General features: G+C 43.7%; 1 protein-coding gene and 1 non-coding gene across 2 annotated transcripts in view; both read left to right on the top strand.

Moving 5' to 3' along the window:
- Positions 1-646: 646 nt before the first annotated feature.
- Positions 647-18,350, top strand: part of csmd2 (CUB and Sushi multiple domains 2) — a 736,338-nt gene continuing 718,634 nt past the window's right edge. The window contains exon 1 of the mRNA XM_041212915.1: positions 647-762. Coding sequence (XP_041068849.1) covers positions 660-762 — 103 coding nt within the window. The 5' untranslated portion in view covers positions 647-659. The remainder of the gene's footprint in view (positions 763-18,350) is intronic.
- Positions 13,243-13,349, top strand: LOC121292094. Its single transcript, XR_005946195.1, has one exon. It is a non-coding gene; the product is annotated as a U6 spliceosomal RNA (small nuclear RNA).

The following is an 18,350-nucleotide window of genomic DNA, read 5'->3' as shown; positions in this document are numbered from 1 at the left end:
CCTACTTAAATCTGTCCTTATTGGTAACAAGGATAATTCATACTGTGGGAATTGATCAAAATCGTGAACATAATCTACTATTCCATTCCCAGCAGTTGCAACCATTATTAATAACCATAGCAAATTAGTAGTTTTGAAAGAATAAATTGTTGGGAGGACAGCTAAAATGGAAAAGTTTGTATTTAGAGAAGGACTGCGCAGACAAAGGGTTTTCACACGTTATTAATCATTTCAGTGTTGCCAACTGTGCTTTATGTTAGAGCTGCCAACTCCAGACACATCTCTTTAAGGATTTTCTTCCATTCTGAAGGCACCGTCCTTTTGAGATAAGCAAAAAAAATAAATTGCTCTGATTCCTTTGAAATGTTTTAAAATTCATAGTGCAACGGATATTCGATTCTAGATAGAAAAGACATGAGTTAGATGATGCATCCTTAATAATGGTGAAAATAATGTTTAATTGAACAAAAACTTTGTATTTGACTCAGTGAGGTAGTCTGTAATAAGATTCTTTTTGTGAAGTGAAGATAATACAATATTTTCCAGCCTTTGAATGCCAGATGGTTGCAAAATGCATCTGTCCCCATAGCTGCAAAAGCATGTGCATTTTCCCTTGAGCTTCATTGAATGTTATGACCTTTTCTTGCAGGTTGACTGGAATGAATCTACCTTCTCCTGTCATCAGCAGTAAAAATTGGCTGCGACTTCACTTTACATCTGATAGTAATCACAAGCAGAAAGGGTTTAGTGCTCATTACCAAGGTAAGATCTCTTGCCTACTTACAGTCTGAAATCAAGTGTGAACAAATAATGAATTTCTTCAGGTTGAAAATGGTGTTCCTTATCTGAGCATTTCAAATCTTAGCAAGAAAGTGATATTGAGAGGATTAACTAAATTGTTAAGATCCCAAACCAGATCCCCAAATTTTGTTACAATCTCAGACAAGACCCCAAATTTTGTTACAATCCGGTGTGGGGCCAGTAACTTTTGTTGTAAGGTAGACAGCATTTGAAACCCCACTTATTCCCAAAGAGAATAAAGGGTTTTAATCCAACAGAAGGAAATTTCATATACACAAGTTAACAAGGCAAACTGTCAATACTATCTATCCTGTTCTCTAACATCCAGATTTAACATGAGGTAAATATAACTGCACGTTAAATAAGACACAAAACAGATCCCACAAATTTTTCAGCAAACCACCCAGACATCAGTCATTGCTCTGAATCACAAAAAAACTTTAAACTCTGCCTGCTCATGAGGAATTTTATTTCCACTCCTTCAAAGAGCTAGTCAGATCCCAGCCACCAGCAGCTCCCCTCTACCTGAGTTCCACAGGTACAATCTTAACCCAAAACGCTCACTATTCAGACTTCTCTCATATCTGCTTCCAGGTCCAGCCTTCTTGGCCTCCATTTCCAGTTGAGGTGATGTACTACTGAGACTATTTCCCTTGTGATGGTCAGGGCACAGTCCATTAAAACACAAGCATGATCCCAGTTTTTCAGCCATGCTACTACCAGCAACTACTCCTGGGCTTTCCTTTGCCCCAGTAGCTAGCTTCACTGAGCTGGCACTGCCCCTGGGTTTTTCTAAGTTCCGATCTCCCAGCTGCACCAAGCAAATACTGCTCCTGGGCTTCTCATGAGCCCCAACTCCCAGCAACATGGAACTACTAATGGCTCCCAGGGCTTCTCTGAGCTCCAGCCTGCTCAGCAGCATGCAGCTAATGACAGCACCTAAGCTGCTTGGAGCCAACCTTCCTCTCCGCCTGCTCCCCAGGAGTTGCTGTTCATTCTGCTCCTTGAACTGATCTCTGTCACCTATTAATATCTCCCAACAGGGTGCCACCCCTGTTTGTAGGCAGAATTTGATGTATCCAGGCTGGGTACATTCTGAACCTTAAATTTTACGATCTCCAGTTAACCAGAGGTCACCCTCCGCCACAGGTCCGAAATTAGCATTGCTCCACACCTAACACATGCAGCAAAAAAAGATAGATTTAATCACAAAATATTATAATTCAATAATAAATACAAACAACTGTGCGAGATTGAAGTGCTTCATTAACTGTACTAACGTGGCTCCTCTCCCATAAAACTTTGTTCAGGCTCCTTTACATGAAATGGCTAGCTGAAGCCTGCCTTAATGCTACCTGTTGGTACATGATAACACCTGAAAGTGAAGTGCACCTTTCATCAAATGAGGAGTGGCTGCCTACAGTATACAAGACTAACAGTGTGTTGGCAATGGTATTTCCATGTTCTCTAAAATTTATCCCTACTTTTGACATTCACCACTCCTTTACCATTTATTAGGAGTAACCCAAAAAACAAAGACGTTTGCTATTCTTTTTACTGAAGGCTGAGCAAAAATGAAAGATGGTGCAGTGAGAATTATAAATGAAAATCCCAATGATATTGTTAAAAAGCTAAACAGGTCCAAGGGGCCTTATAACTAATCCTCCTATTCACCAAGTTCTTTTATAGCACTGGCCTTCTACATTCATGTTTTAAATAATAAATGGCTATTTGAAGTTAATCTTCAGTTTTTTTATTGGCTTTCCACAGAAGGTATTTATTTTTGTATCTGAAAACAAAGTAAGTATTTATGTGTTTTGGAAATGTCTTTCAGTTTATCATTGGAGAATTTCTTATTTACATATTTTTGCCAGCTTAGACATTCAATTAGATTCCCTAACATTGGGGCAACATTCTATCAGTTGAAAACAGCAAATGGAATTTTAGGTAATTGGAGCCCAGTATCATGGGCTTGAAGTGGATTTTCCCAAGGGAATCCATGTTCTCTACTCCCTGGGGAGTGGTGCTAAATCTAGTTAGTAAGGGACATGAGTTTGGGATGGTGTTCCCTGTAGAGGTAGTTTATTTAAGTTCTTTATCTTTCCTGATTCAAGGTATTAGTGAAATAAGCATTTAGCAGTATGAAAGACAAAGGAGACGTCCCGATATTAACTCACTCAAAACCCATTCATTCACTGCACAGGGTTAAAATTAGGGCCAGAATTCTGCATTGTTTTTTTTAGAACTTGGCACAAGCCTGGTACATCCTGTAGTTTTTAAGTCCTGCACATTCTTATGTTCCTAAATGTGCTGAAAGTCTCCGACAGTCTGTTTATCTTTATCTGAAAAATAATCATCCTCATTACCATACTGTGTATTGTACTCCCTTAGAAATTCCATTTCCTCCAGCTGCACGGTATTTTCACGATGGTTTTATGTGGTTTTGTGCTCCGAAAACATGCAAAAAATTATTGACATTGAAGCACATGGAGTTCACTTCATGGAACAACAATTACTTTAATGAACAAAATCTGGTTAAATAGATTCTAAACAATGACTCAATTTTTTGAACATTGGTGTTCTATTCACAGAGTTACTATGACATTTAAATTCTCCCCTGCAATTCCTGGAGTTGATACCTTATTTTGAAGAAGCCAGATGTGTGGATTTGCTATGTTAAACTATGTAATATATCATCCAATGAGAGAGGACCTAAAGCATCCAAGTGGACTTTCAGTGTGATGACATTAAAGGTTGATGCAGTGTTGATGCCATCCCACTGGATACCATGAGCATATTTAATAACTACAATAACCTAGTTATTTTTTAAATATATATGTAGGTGGTCACACAGAAGAACATTATAACATTTAACACTCCATGGGCCGAATTTTTGTCTGGGTGTGGAGACAGATTTTGGTCCGTGACTGGTCACAGTTAGATTTATTTTTGGAGGAAATTTGATTTACCTCCACACTCCAAAACCCTATGCCATTTTCCTCCTGGTCTGTTTGCAGGTTGGGAATGCCTAGTGTGCAAAAATGGGGGACAAAAATCGATTTCCTCCCACAGACCATTTTCATCTGGTACTGCGGGGTTTTGGAAGCCCATTAAAAGCACATGAAGTTTGAGAGGCTGTGAGGAAAATGGAAAGCATGCTGAGGAGTCTGGAACATAATGAAAACTAAAACCCAGATTTTTTGCTACCGGGTCAGGTGCGTGGAGACAGGAGAATTATTGGCTCTGTGAACCTAACCTTTAAAAATGGCGGCCTGCAATTTTGGTTTTTGCTCCGAAGGGGTTGGGGGCATGTTGGAATAGAAGTTGTAGAATAAGTGTAGAGGCTGCCAGTTGTGGTGGCGGCATGGGCAGAAGGCCTGCCTCTGTGCTCCGGCACATGGTTGAATTCAATTTAAAAAACTGATTAAAACAAAAAAACAGTCCTCCAACACTCATCCCTCAAATCCCTAACACAGTCCCCATGTCCCATCCATGCCAACCTATGCCACAAATGCTGCTCACCTCATGACCCTCAAACCTCTTAAGCCAACACATACCCCTCTACCCATCCCCCATGGCCCCTATACTCCCTATGCCAACCCATACCTCTCTCTACCCACCCCTATGGTCCCTCATACACACTGTATCACTCCATGCCCCTCTACCCACCTTCTATGGCCCCTTTTACCCCCTATGATCCCCCCATATCCCATGGCTCTTTTGAGCCCCATGTCAATGTAGCGCCAACCCATCCCACCCACTGACCTTTGCCCTTACCCACTCTATGCCAGTTACCTAGTATCCACCATGGGCAAACCTCACAAGCCATGCTTAGGTAAAATAATATGTCTATTGACGATGTCACTATCTTAAACAAAGAAAGTCTCATTGATAAAAAAAACAATATCTCAAAACTGATCTCTTATGAAAGCAAACATTTCTATTCCATAACCACTTGGAGCTGTCAGTCAAACTGCTCACTTAGCAGGCACCCCTCTGTGATAACGTTAGTTTGTAAAATCAGTCATTGCAGCATACAGCCCATAATGATAACCCTTGGGCTGGTGTCAAGAGACAGTATGAAATATCAAGTGCTTTTTTTTAACTCCAGACTATTTTTAATTTAAAGTAGAGTTAAATCCATTTACAGCTTTGACAGTTCCAATGAGTTTATGCACTTTTTACACATAGTCATGTTTACCTTTAACCATCCAAAAGGGTGCTTTACCTCTCCTGAAGGTATCCCAGGACCATATGCAAAGGGGTACCTTACCTCTCCAAAGGGATACCCTGGCTATCCAAACAAATCCACCAAGTTCAGACCTTCTCGTATCTGGTCTATTCTGCACACATCAGGTTTCACACCCCTGGTCTACCAAAACCCCACTTCAATTTAAATGATGATTTAAATGGCCAACTGCCTCCTAAAGCATACATGCACAAACCCCGGCCAACTCCAATCCCACCCCCGCGAAAATAGGAAGTGCCATGTTTGGGGCAGGACTTAGGATTTCCGGGCTTGTCCACCATTTTCACCGCAATGGAGAGCCTGTCCATTGTGACAAAAATCTGGCCAGACTTGTGGAGTGTTTTTACACCTTTAAATGTTATTATTAGGTGCTGCTTCATAATTAGATGTGTTTATAATACAACTATTCATCATAAGGACCTGTCCTTTAAAAGTAAGTTGACACTTACATTAACCAATATTGTGTATTTGTTCACATGCATTACAGTGAAAAATCTTGCAGAATGTCCTATCAGCCTGGGCTGTCATCTTTTCTACTGTGAAATAAATGGCTGTGGCTGATTTTTTTTAAAAATGAGTTTGACACGGTAAAGATCTACACTCAAAAAAACCTCTCCACCTTTATTGTTTACAATGGCCTAGAACCATCGTTCCCTGTGGGGTATTACCTAGGTACACCAGAAGATGCACTGGGGCTGCTCCTGGAAGTCCTCATGCAAGGACTGCATGGGAATTGCCCAGGAAGTTTAAGTTTCCAAATGGCAATTATCCTGCACCTGAATCCCTCCAGATCTCTGAGTTAAATTGGAAACTTTGGATGTTTCCGACTCTTTTAGCAGAATAGTTACCTAGGAAAAATTAAAAGATTTGAAAACACTTCTAACTCCCCTCAACCCCTAACTGGACCCACCGACTACTTCCTCAAACACCCGACAACCTGCCCCCACACCCCACTATTCTCCTGACATCCCCCCTCGACTACGCCCCTGATCTCCCTATCATTCCCCAAACCAGCCCGACCACGCCCCTGCCCCACAACTACCCTCCTGACTCCCTGACTCCCCCCACGCCCCCAACTAGCCTTCCAACTCCCCTGACAATGCCCCCGACCCTCTGACTATCCTCCCAGCTCCTCAACTACACTCTGACTATCCCCCAGTTGTCTGATCACCCACCCAAGTAATCCAGCTAACAGCAAACAACCAACTACCCTCTGACCCCCCACCTATCCTTCTGAGAGCCCAACTCCCCACCTGCCCAACTACACCCCCTGACTAGCCTCACATCAGACTACACTCCTGACCCCTTGACCACCTCTTGACCCCCCCGACTCCTAGGCCAATTCCCCAACCACCCCACAACTACACCTTAACTGCCAAATACTCCCATCCCTTAACCGCCCTCCTGACCGCCCCCACCTCCTGACCATTCTCCTAATCCCCCTGACCACTCAACCAATAGCGCCCCCCCCCCCCCCCCGCCCCACCAACCCACAATTCCACCACTGACCCCCTGCCAACTCTCTCCCACTTACCTTACCCACCTTCTCTCAGGCTTCTCAAGTGTCTGGGACCTCTAAATGTGCCTGGATTACAGCAGCTAGTGCTGTAAAAAAGGGGGCATGGCTTCACCCCATGGCACAACTTTGCTGCACATTTCTCACTAGGCCCAGGATGAAAGATTGGCTGAATAATGTACAGCTCCTGACCTGAGTTAGTAAAAAGGAGCGAGTGGCAACTTGATGGTGATTGCCTTTCCTCGGAACATTGGGTGCATTGATTGAGAGGCACTCTGCTCTGGAATTGAAAGGTGCAGTTTCTGTTCTTTCCTTTTCAGAGAGCAGTCTATTATTTGGACAGCTGTGACCATTATCAATGCTTCACAGAGTTTCAAATATGAATGAGTTTCAGCACAAGTAGGTGTTTCCATTCATCTGAGAATGAATGACAGTTTCAAGAAGTTATAATAACATTGTCCCTTTGATCTGGTTTCTGGTTTGTTGTCACAAGTGAATAGGATTACAAGTTTTATTTTTCACATGGCAGGATGCATTCTTTCCCAGAATCAATCATATAGAGGCTTTTACTTGATGGTGAGGTCTATTTTTTTCTCAAAGAATGCAAAATATTTTCCATATATATCGAATACAAGTTGAGGACTGTACATAGTACATGTAGGGTGAGTAGTGATGCAGGATACTCGGGGCGTAGAAGTGGCATAGGGTGATATGGGCAATCTGAGGGGGCATGGGTTGGCATGGGGGTGAGGGAGGTGCGGGCTGAATTTTAGGGGGCTTTTAAACCCTGTTGTGAGCTCGGGTACTGTGCAGGAGACCTGAGGTGGGCCTTCTAACTGGCCCACATCTGTAAACATGCTCCTTATGCGCTCCAGTACGGCTCAAACAAAATGCATTGCCAAACCTTCCCCAATGTGAAAAGACAAAAATGGCTTGTGAAGATGGGCCAGGTGTGCCACAAATGTGCACAGGTTGGGTCTTCACGAGCCCAGAGGAAGTTTCAATCCCTTAAATCTTTCTTATCCTTCTAGCAGTTGAATAGCAATTGATCACTGTCTTCTGATTTGTAACAGTGGTTTATATTGACACAGGATTGTATCTAATGTTTATTTCATACATTGTGGGACATGCAAGCTACTGTGGGGCTAGTTTTCATCGTCAACCATCCAATTTCTGACATGGACGGGATAGTGGCGTGCCAAAAATCACAAGGTGAAAAAATGTACAAGCTTCCCTCGCAAGCCTGTTTCAATGTGAATTTTGAGCAGGCCTAAATTTCGGCTGTCAATGATCCGACTGGAAACAGGCAGGAGTCGAACAAATAAATTTCAAAGCGAATTGTATCAAGTGATTAGCGTTGGTCACCATATATAACAGTGCTGCTACTGAAACTTCCAAAACAAATTATGTGAGGCTGGGGGTGTGGAGGCATTGGGGTGATGGGGAAAGCCAGTTATGATGATATTTAGCAGTCTAATTTAAGATGCTGTGAATATTTGGCAGACAACATTCCTGTGTTTCTTAAACAATTTTTGGGAGAATCTCTGTATTTTTGCTTGGAAAAATAGGCACATTCAGCCCTGAAGTCTATTGCAGCAAGTCAGATCATGGCAGGTACAGACATCAGTTCCATGTATCTGCTTTTATTCCATCTCCCTTGATCATCTTACCCAACAAAAGGTATCAATATCCATCCTGAGAACTTAAATTGACACAGCATCCACCACCTTTTGTTGACCAGAGCTCCAGATTTTCACTATCCTTGTATGAAAAAGTGCTCCCTAATTTTACTCCTAACTGACTTAGCTCTTATTTTCAGATTGTGCCCTTTTGTTCTGGATGCTCCCACCACAGGATATCTACCCCATTAAATCCCTTTATCGTTTTAAAACATTCAAGTAGTCACGTCCCAGCCTCCGAAATGCAAACCACTTTAATGTAAATTGTCCTCATAATTCAACCCTTCAAGATCTGCTATCATTCTGGTGAATCTGAGCTTACGGACAATATATCTTTCTAAGGTTTTGTGGCCACAGCTAAATGCAATATTTCCTCATGTTTGGTAATTGCTGACCTTATAGAGACAAGCCAGCTGGATCTCTTGCCCTTGCAGATGGTGAACGTTTCATACATAAATGAGACTTAACATCAAAATTGATCATGCCTTTTGCCAATGTCAGTGGGTGGACAGAGCAGAAGCCTCACAAACTGCAAGCCCATCTGCACCCAAACAGAAAATCAACCCCAGTGACTCATAAATACTTGCCTGGAAAAAATAGGTTAAAGAAGCTGAGAAAATCAGCCCTTAACATAGATGTCTGGATGGAAACTGCAACAGGACATATACCTGTGATAATTCATGGTGCTGCATACCAAGCAATCCATCACTTTTATTGCAAGAGGAAACGTTAAACACACAAAAGTCTAGTTCGCAATAGCAGTGCATTTAGAAATTATTCAAAGGGAAAGTGAGTTCTAAAGGTACGAGATTTATTTTCTAACAGAGTCTGTCTGAGGATATGCACCTCTGCCAAAAAAAAATAGCAATTGGACATTGTTTTGGGTGTAATTTTCAGCATTTATTTTGACTGAAAGAATGACAGATCTTTTAAATATAAAAAAAATACAAATGGCTGCATTTTAACAGAGGTGTTAGTCTTTTCAGAAATGGGTCAATGTCTCCATTAAGGTAATGGACAGAGGAAAGTCATATGAATCCATTATGAGTTGATTGACTATTATTGTCAAGGCTAATGCCCAGCCTACATTGCTGTTTTGACTCTCCCCAATAGGTTTATTTTCTTGCACTGGAGAGAAAGAGCATTGCACACGTCAGTCATTTCAAGGAAAATTGAAGTGCACAAAAATGTGAACTGCAGGAAAGGGTGTATTTTGTGCTAACCGGTAAAACTGAGTGGGGGAGAAATTCATTCACAGTGCCTCTTCTAGTCCTCATCAGTTATATCATTTCTCCCCCTTTATCTCCAGTTTGGGGTTTGCTATTCATTGCGCTCTTATTGATTATCAATAATCACTCTTTATTTTCTCAATGAGCTTTGCAATGAAATGGATGGTACAGACCTTCTCCCAATTTTGTTATGCAAATACAACTGTTGAGAAAGATTAAACAATTTGGGAAAGCTTCCTTTAGAAAATAGAAGATTTAGAACTGACCTAATAAAGGCCTTTGGGCTTGACAGGGTAAAGGTGAAAAGGATGTTTCCACTTGTGGGAGAATCCAAAGCTAAGGGCCATAAATAGACAATCACAATCTAACAGGGAAATTTCTTTACTTGGAGAGTGGTTTGAATGTGGGACTTGTCAGCACAGGAATTGATTGGGGTAAATAGACGAGTGTTAACAGTATGGGAGGAGATGTGTGTGAAGCACCATACCCTCTAAAATTTTTTGGTACCTGACTGATTTGTTTAAGTACACGGACACTTTAATTTTTTTTTGTGCATCCGCATATCCAGAGTGACTTAGAGGGGAGAATTTGTGCATAGTATGCATGGGAACTTGCAGCCACACAGCTTAGAGTGAATATTAGTATGGAGTATAAAAGCCAGCACAGGCTAGTTGGGCCTAGTGACCTATTTCTATGCTCTGTATCTAATATAACAAAGGGACCACAATTACAGCTTTGTAAAGAGACAGAATACAATGTTCAAAGTAACAAAAAGTAAGCAGATGCTGCAACCCTTACAAAATAACCACTGGCTCATGTTGGAGTAACGTAGCAATCCTGGTTTGTGGAAAGGCTCATTTCACCCTGCCACGTAGTCTTGCACTTTCCTCTCCAGCTATTTGTTGGAGCCTGCATTTTCAATTGCTATGAGAAATGAGCAATATGAGTGGGGTAAAGAATGCATTACATGGGTTAACATTGCATTCCTCACCTTGCATTAGAATACTGTAGTAAAACCCTAGGTGTGGGAATCTGTGTACTTTTTCAATAGTAAAACTTATTGTAATGACTTGTAATGACATTGTAATAAACCCACTGTAATGTAGGAAAAAGTACACGGAACACATGAAAATTTCAGTTTAGTTACTCTTTGTTCTACTGACACCAAACATTTTAATTTTAAAAAGTTATATTAAGGATGCAAAAATATCAAACAGTTGAGAGCCCAATTCCAACCGACCAATCGTCCCCTCCTCATCTGCAGCACTGGCCCCCAGCCCTCTGTGAGGCCACCAAAAATGCTCATACCCCAGGCACAGAAAAATTCACCAGTCTCACGCCCTCCACTGTCACTGCCGCCAGCTGCTGGGACTGCACTGAACCCAACTGACAACCACCACAGCAACTGCGGGACCTCCCCTCCCTCCCCTTTTACCCCTCTCCCTCTCCCTCCCCCTCCCCCCTCCCCTCCCCCTCCCCCTCCCCCTCCCCCCTCTCCCTCCCCCCTCCCCCCTCTCCCTCCCCCCTCTCCCTCCCCCCTCTCCCTCCCCCCTCCCCCCCTCCCCCCCCTCCCCTCTTCACCCCTTCCCCCCACCTCTCCCCCCCCCCTCTCTCCCCCCCCCCCTCTCCCCCCCCCCCCCCCCCTCTCCCCCCCCCTCCCCCCCCCCCCCCTCCCCCCCTCCCCCCCCCCCCCTCCCCCCCCCCCCTCCCCCCCCCCCCTCCCCTTCACCCCTTCCCCCCCTCCTCCCCCTCTCTCTCCCCTTTCTCTCCCCCTCTTCCCCCCCACCCTCTCCCCTCCCCCCCACCCTCTCCCCTCCCCCCCACCCTCTCCCCTCCCCACCCACTCCCCTACCTTCCTCCCCACCCATTCCCCTACCTTCCTCCCCACCCATTCCCCTACCTTCCTACCCGCAACCCATTCCCCCACTCCCTCCCCCTCCTTCCCATTACCCCCCTCCCCTCCCCCCTCCCCCCTCCCCCCTCCCCCCTCCCCCCTCCCCCCTCCCCCTCCCCCTCCCCCCTCCCCCTCCCTTCCCCTCCCCCTCCCTTCCCCTCCCCTCCCCCTTCCCCTTCCCCTTCCCCTTCCCCTCCCCTCCCCTCCCCTCCCCTTCCCAAACCCCCCCCTTCCCCCCCTTTTCCCCTTTTTCCCCCCAACCCTTGCAGAAACAGGACATCCCTCCTCCTCTGGATCTCCTCCACCATATCATCCAGTCCTATGTCTGAGAACCTGTATCTCTGTCTTCCTCAGTCCCTGACCTATCCAGAAACATTATGTTGCATGTCAGCACACTATTCTATACAGGAAGCTATATATACAACTGGAAGAAAATTGCTACTAATCAGCCCTTGAGTGCTCAATTGCAAGTTTTTTTTTAGTGCTTCCAGGCAAATTTAAACAAGGTATATCACAAGACAGCCCCAAAACTATAGGCTTAACCCAGATTTTCAAACAGGTTTTGAGTGTCCACTTAGCACATGTTTTCACCATCTCACCAAAATAAGCCCCTAATCTTGACATCATTGCAGCTGGCTATATTATTAAAGCAACATTGAATGTGACTAAAAAACAAAAACACTGCGGATGCTGGAAATCCAAAACGACTGCTGTCTGTCCACTTCATGCCTGTACACTTTATGGGTCATTAGACTATAGCACCCATTTGAGGCCCGATCGATTGTGGAATTGTTGTGGAACCATACGGCCGTTAAATCTGAATTCTAAATCAGAAGAAGGTGCTTTCTTCTGATCAGCTGCACAATCTTAAAAATCAGTCAAGAACAAAGGAACAGGATAATTTACTCTTCGAGTCTGTTTCACCATTCAATGAAATGGCTGATCTGTGACTTAACTCCTTATATCTACATTTACTCTATTGTCCTTAATATCCCAGTCAACAACAATCTAATAATCTTAGTTTTAATTATTCTAGCCTCAATTGCTGTTTGTGGAAAAGAGTTCCATGTTTCTACCGCCCTTTGTGTGTGTTTAAGTATCTCCTAATTACACTCCTGAAAGATCTGGCTTTAATTTTTAAACAATGCCTCCTAGTCCATGACTCCCTAACCAGTGGACATAGTTTGTCCCAATCTACCCTATTTGTTTCCCTTAATACCTTGCAAACTTTGTTCAAATCATCCCTTAATCTTCTAAATTCCAGGGACTACAACCCTAGTTTATGTAAAAACAAAATACTATGGATGCTGGAAACCTGAAATAAAAATAAAAATTGCTGGAAATACTCAACAGGTCAAGCAGCATTTATGAGGAGACAAATTGGGGTCAATGGTTCTGATGAATGATTATCTACCTGAAACATTGGGCTGGATTTTCAAAGGGCCTTTGAGGTCGGGACCTGGTGTGGGTGGGAATTAAAAAAATCATGATCTCGGAGGTCATCTCAGAATCTCAATGCCTTCAGGACAGTTTTGTATTTTCAAAGGGCAGGTGGGAGTGGGAAACATAGTTGCTGCAAATTAATGGCCCCTTGAGCTCATCAAGGAGTTTGTTAAAGGGCCTTTTAGCTTACCTAGGAATTTTAAAGCTCAATTTGGCAAACCGGCACAGTCCGGTGCATGTTAGTGTATAGCTGTTGGGGCTTGGCCTAAATAGCCAAGTGGTTATGGTACTGGGCTTGTAACCCCAAGATCAAGAGTTCAAATCTCACAATGGCAAACTATGAAACAATGTAACTTCATCTGAATAGGAACAGATGGAAACATGTTTGTACTCGAAAGAGTTACAAAAAGAACTGCAAAATCTCAGCTCCAGTGCTCGCTTCGGCAGCACATATACTAAAATTGGAACGATACAGAGAAGATTAGCATGGCCCCTGCGCAAGGATGACACGCAAATTTGTGAAGCATTCCATATTTTTTCACATTTTGATTTAAAGTTTGTAAGGTTCCTTTAAATTTTTGTCCTTGGTTTTACAGCTGACCTGAATTAGGGGCTGTGCCTGATTTATCCCAATTTTGTTGATTTGGTTTTCATTTAAAAGATTATCAAGAGTTCAAATCTCACAATGGCAAACTATGAAACAATGTAACTTCATCTGAATAGGAACAGATGGAAACGTGTTTGTACTCAAAAGAGTTAAAAGCTACACTGGGAGAATTTATAAATAATCAAGAGTTCAAATCTCACAATGGCAAAACTATCAAGAGTTCAAATCTCACAATGGCAAACTATGAAACAATGTAACTTCATCTGAAACAGATGGAAATGAGTTTGTACAGCTCGAAAGAGTTACATCTTACGAGCCCTCCCTCGGGTGCTGGTGCCCCGCAATATGAGCTGCCTCGGGGACATGCCCTCCATGCCTTTTGGCACGGCAAAGAGGGGCTTTTTGTATGGACTGCTGCTGCACACCTTCCATTTTCTCGCCCTTGTCCGCCGCCCGGACACGCCCTGGCATGCCTTGTTGCCGTCCAGCGGTGGAGGCCCCCAATGGGAGGCCCTCTACGGAGGTGTCCTCCCCCTTTCTATCGGGGACCTGGGTTGGAGGGTGTTGCATGCAGCAGTCCCGTATAATAAGAGGATGCATAGGTTCACGGACTCTGAGGACACGTGCCCTTTTTGCGGTCTTGTGGAGTCCGTGGACCATGTATACATAGGGTGTTGTAGGCTGCACTCCCTTTTTAGTTATTTGAAAAACCTTTTATTGATGTTTTCTTTGTACTTCAGCCCCACGCTCCTGATCTATGGGCACCCAGTGCGGAAGGGGGTCGAGAAGGAGGAGGACCTCCTCGTGAACCTGCTCTTGGGCCTGGCCAAGTTGGCCATTAACAGGTCCAGGCAGCGGGCGATCGACGGGGGAGTCCCGCCCGATTGTTTGTCCCTCTTCCGCGGCTACGTTCACTGCCGGATGTCCCTGGAGAGGGAGCACGCGGTGTCTGCTGACACGCCCGAGGCCTTCCGTGCTCAGTGGGCACCGCGGGGACTGGGGTGTTTTGTTGACCCCTTTAATCACATTTTGATTTAAAGTTTGTAAGGTTCCTTTAAATTTTGTCCTTGGGTTTTACAGCTGACCTGAATTAGGGGCTGTGCCTGATTTATCTCAATTTTGTTGATTTAGTTTAATTGTTTTCATTTTAAAAGATTATCAAGAGTTCAAATCTCACAATGGCAAACTATGAAACAATGTAACTTCATCTGAAACAGATGGAAACGTGTTTGTACTCAAAAGAGTTATAGCTGTCGGGTTTGATGGAGAACCATAACATTTCTCCACGTTGACTTATAAATGAACTCTCCTGGTTCTCTTTCTGCTGGTTCCAGAGCTGCACTGTAATCTCACCTGCATGTCTCCCCTGGATGCTGTGGATGCTGGCATCCCTCTACGGAGCTGCCTGGTCTCTTTGGCAAAGGTGTGGCAGCTCCCAATATGGCTGCCTCTTGTCTTTTTCACTGGTGCCAGGCAGGCAGTTCCTGCTTCCTGGAGGCACTTGGTGCCTTTCATTGGGTGCTGAGCCTGTCACCTGATTAATTTGGCCATTTACATTTGAGCATAGCATCGCAAGAATGATGCAGTTCGGGAGTGAGTTCGGGACCCGAAATTCATCTGGATGCTGGGTTCCCGACCCTGCAATGAACATCCAGCCCATTAACTCTGTTTCTCTCTCTAAATATGCTGCCTGACCTGCTGCATATTTTCAGCATTTTTTGTTTATATTTTATCATAGTTTGTGTTATCTCTCCGCATAATTTACCCCTTGAATTCCAAGTAACATTCTGGACTCTCTCCAAAGCCAGTATATCTTTTCCCAGGTGTGGGCCCATAATTTCTGACAGTACTCCAGATGTGAGTTGACCAGGGTTTTGTTAAGCTTCTGTTTCTGCGTTAGTTGTGTCAGCAAATATCCTTATTCCACCAACCTTTCTATGGGTAGCGTTAGCTAAACCAAGCATGACCTTCTGAGATAATCATCTTGATCATCAAAACTTTTAAACAGAAATAATCTAAAGATGGGCCTTGAAGATTTCAAGTGATGAGACTGTAACTATTTGCCAGTTTATTCCAGTGAGGGATTGTCCTTGGGAAGAAAGATTGTTGATACACTGTCTTGGAAACAAATAGTCTTTGTGATTTGTGTGGATGACTATGTCATGTTTTGTCATTGCCAGAGGACGCCAGGTACTTGTTTCTGTCAATTCCCACCAGTTCATTCCATATTTTATAGAACACGGTCAGTCTATTTTTCTCCCTCCTTTGCTGTTGTTTTCCCCATTCCAAATCTGCGATCAAGGATGTGACACTGATGCATTTCCCATAGTGATTCATGCAGAATTGTGCAGCATGTCTTTAGACTGCTTCAATCTTATTTCTATCTCTCGCCTTATAAGGATCCCACATGCAATGTGTATACTCCAGGATTGGATGAAAAACATTTAGTCAGCTCTGATACTTCTGTTGCTCTACCAAAGATTCCTCCTCAGAAATCCAAGAACCCTGTTTGCTTTGGATGTTATCTGCTGTGGCAGAACTTCCACCCCTGGTATTCTAGTCCTCCAGATAAAGCCCAACCTTCCATTAGCTTTTTTGATTATTTTCTGTATTTGTTCATGACATTTTAACGTTTGATGCACTTGGAATCTCAAGTCTCTTTGGACTTCCACTGTTTCTAGCTTAGAAGGTACACTTTGCTATCTTTTTTTAAGGATTGATGTCTGTGACGTGGGGCTCTTCCCCTCCTGTCCCCTCCTCTGAAGTCTGAAAGCCTCCCCCTGGGGCCACAGAAAACATCATTGAGGAACTAGACTGAGAGAGGATTTTAGGACTTAGAGAAGAGATCAGGAGGGAAAGGGCCCCTGGGCCATGGTTAGTGGAACAGTAGGGAGGGGTTTTACTTTTGAGTTCTGCAACTAATCCCTTCAATATGAATTTTATTTTAATTCTTTCTCCAGGTTAGTTTTTCACCGGCCTGATTTAATTATAATATAAAGCACCCCAAAGTGAGTAGTGGGTTCCTGATGTTCACATTTGCATCCCAGAATATGCACCACTCTCCCTTTCTGTTAGGGAAGCAGGCTGATTGAGATATATTTAGATTAGTGTAGCAATGCTTAAACTTTTTTAATGAAGTAATTTTTGCAAAGTATGCAAAATAACATACAATCTGATTGCATCTATCTGCTGAGCTTAAAATAAAGAAGTAAATGAGAGAGAAAGATGTGCAATCCTCAGTAAAGTGGGATATTTGTTTTCCTCAGCTATCACACATTCCAAGTCAAGCATTTCAATTATCAACCCCCTTAGAGCTGTAGACCAGGGCTGGGGTCACGGACAAATCTTTGGCTCCCATAGGTGGACTGACTATTGGCAAATTGGGGTATTTCTACCAGTGACCGCTGAAACCGTGATAGCTGATAGTGAGTCAGGTACAACTCCCACTTTCCACCCCTCCAATCACAGCCTCATATTTTCTCCGCCTCTCTCCGTCTGCTCCCATTTTCCCAGTTGGGCTTTGATTCTCTGCTCGAGAATGCCCTTCAGCCACCTGAACTTTGTAGCAGAGAGTCACATGTTCCTCAGCTTTGTGGTTAAACATCCTTTTCAATTAGATGTATCTGATGGTAAAAGGTGGAGCAGGACAGTGGAAAAGCACTAAAACAAAACCCTAACTGTAATGGAAAAAGACAGAGGGTTCAACAGGTGGAAGCAGAGAGTGACTGGTGGCTCCTGGTGCCATGTTATTGTCAGAAGAGTTTTGCAGGAATGGAGATACCTGAATGTATCCGGTGGTATATCTGAATCCACCTGGATTTCTGACAAAATACCCAAGCCTAATGTCTCCGATGTTTTATTTTGTTGTGTGAGAAGTGTAAAGATATGGAAGCACTGAGGAACTCGAAATTGTGCAGAAAGCAATTGAATTAACAATTCATGAGGTTGCTTTCTGACTGGTCTACATGAGGGAGTAATAGTGGTTTCAATCCTAACGCTAAACCTAACAGTAACAATGTTGTCAATATGTTTTTGTTTAAGTCTAGCCTTAACCTAACCTCAACAGGATGAGGAAGGAGGCTCTGCATAGTTAGCATGAGGAGCTTCACATCAAATTAAGAAGCAGATCCTCAAGAGGTCATAATTTCTGGATTATTTCCTCAGCCACATGCAAATTGGCATAGGACAAATCAGATTAGGGAGATGAATGCGTGGCTAAAAACCTGGCGTGGGAGAAGTGGGTTCTGGTTCGTGGGGCACTGGCACCAATACTGGGGCAAATGGGATCTGTACTGTTGGGACGGTCTACAGCTGTACCGTGTTGGGAATGATGTTTTTGCGAGCTGCGTGACTAGGGAAGTAGAGGCGGTTTTAAATTAAGTTGTGGAGACAAGGAGTCAAATTTGGGAAGGTGTGGAAGGCAAAAAGAGCAAGATATTATTAAGGGAAATGAAAAACAGACTGTGACAGGAAGGGATAGAGAGTACAAATGTAACAGTGGGCAGAATTTTCCTGTTGGAGTGCAGGGGCGGGCCCCCCGCGTCCTTGTGTAAAATGACGCATGGTGACGTTGGGCAAGTGTCCCAATGTCACTGTGTGCCAGGGTGATATTTCATTGGGTGGGCACGCGATGATGTCAAATGCGCATCCACCATTAATTAACCGGCCGCCTAAGGTCCTTAATTCACCAATAGATGCAGATTTTTTGGTGCCCATGCAATCGTCGGGTTGGCGCATGGGTGCAATGGGCAGGCAGGTAGGACACATTTGTATTAACCTCATCCACGGGTGGGATAAGAGGGCATACTGGGGTCGCAAGTGTGCATTGTCATGTCTTTATTTTTCAAAGTTACTGATACTTGCCTGTGTGATCTGCAGTACTTTAAAACACAAACCAGCTGCTTTGTCTGGACTCTCAACATCCAGGTCAAC

The sequence above is a fragment of the Carcharodon carcharias genome, chromosome 19 (assembly GCF_017639515.1).
Source record: "Carcharodon carcharias isolate sCarCar2 chromosome 19, sCarCar2.pri, whole genome shotgun sequence".
NCBI classification, from domain to species: domain Eukaryota; kingdom Metazoa; phylum Chordata; class Chondrichthyes; order Lamniformes; family Lamnidae; genus Carcharodon; species Carcharodon carcharias.
The sequence above is the reverse complement of the archived record's forward strand: the minus strand, read 5'-3'. Positions and strand labels throughout refer to the sequence as shown.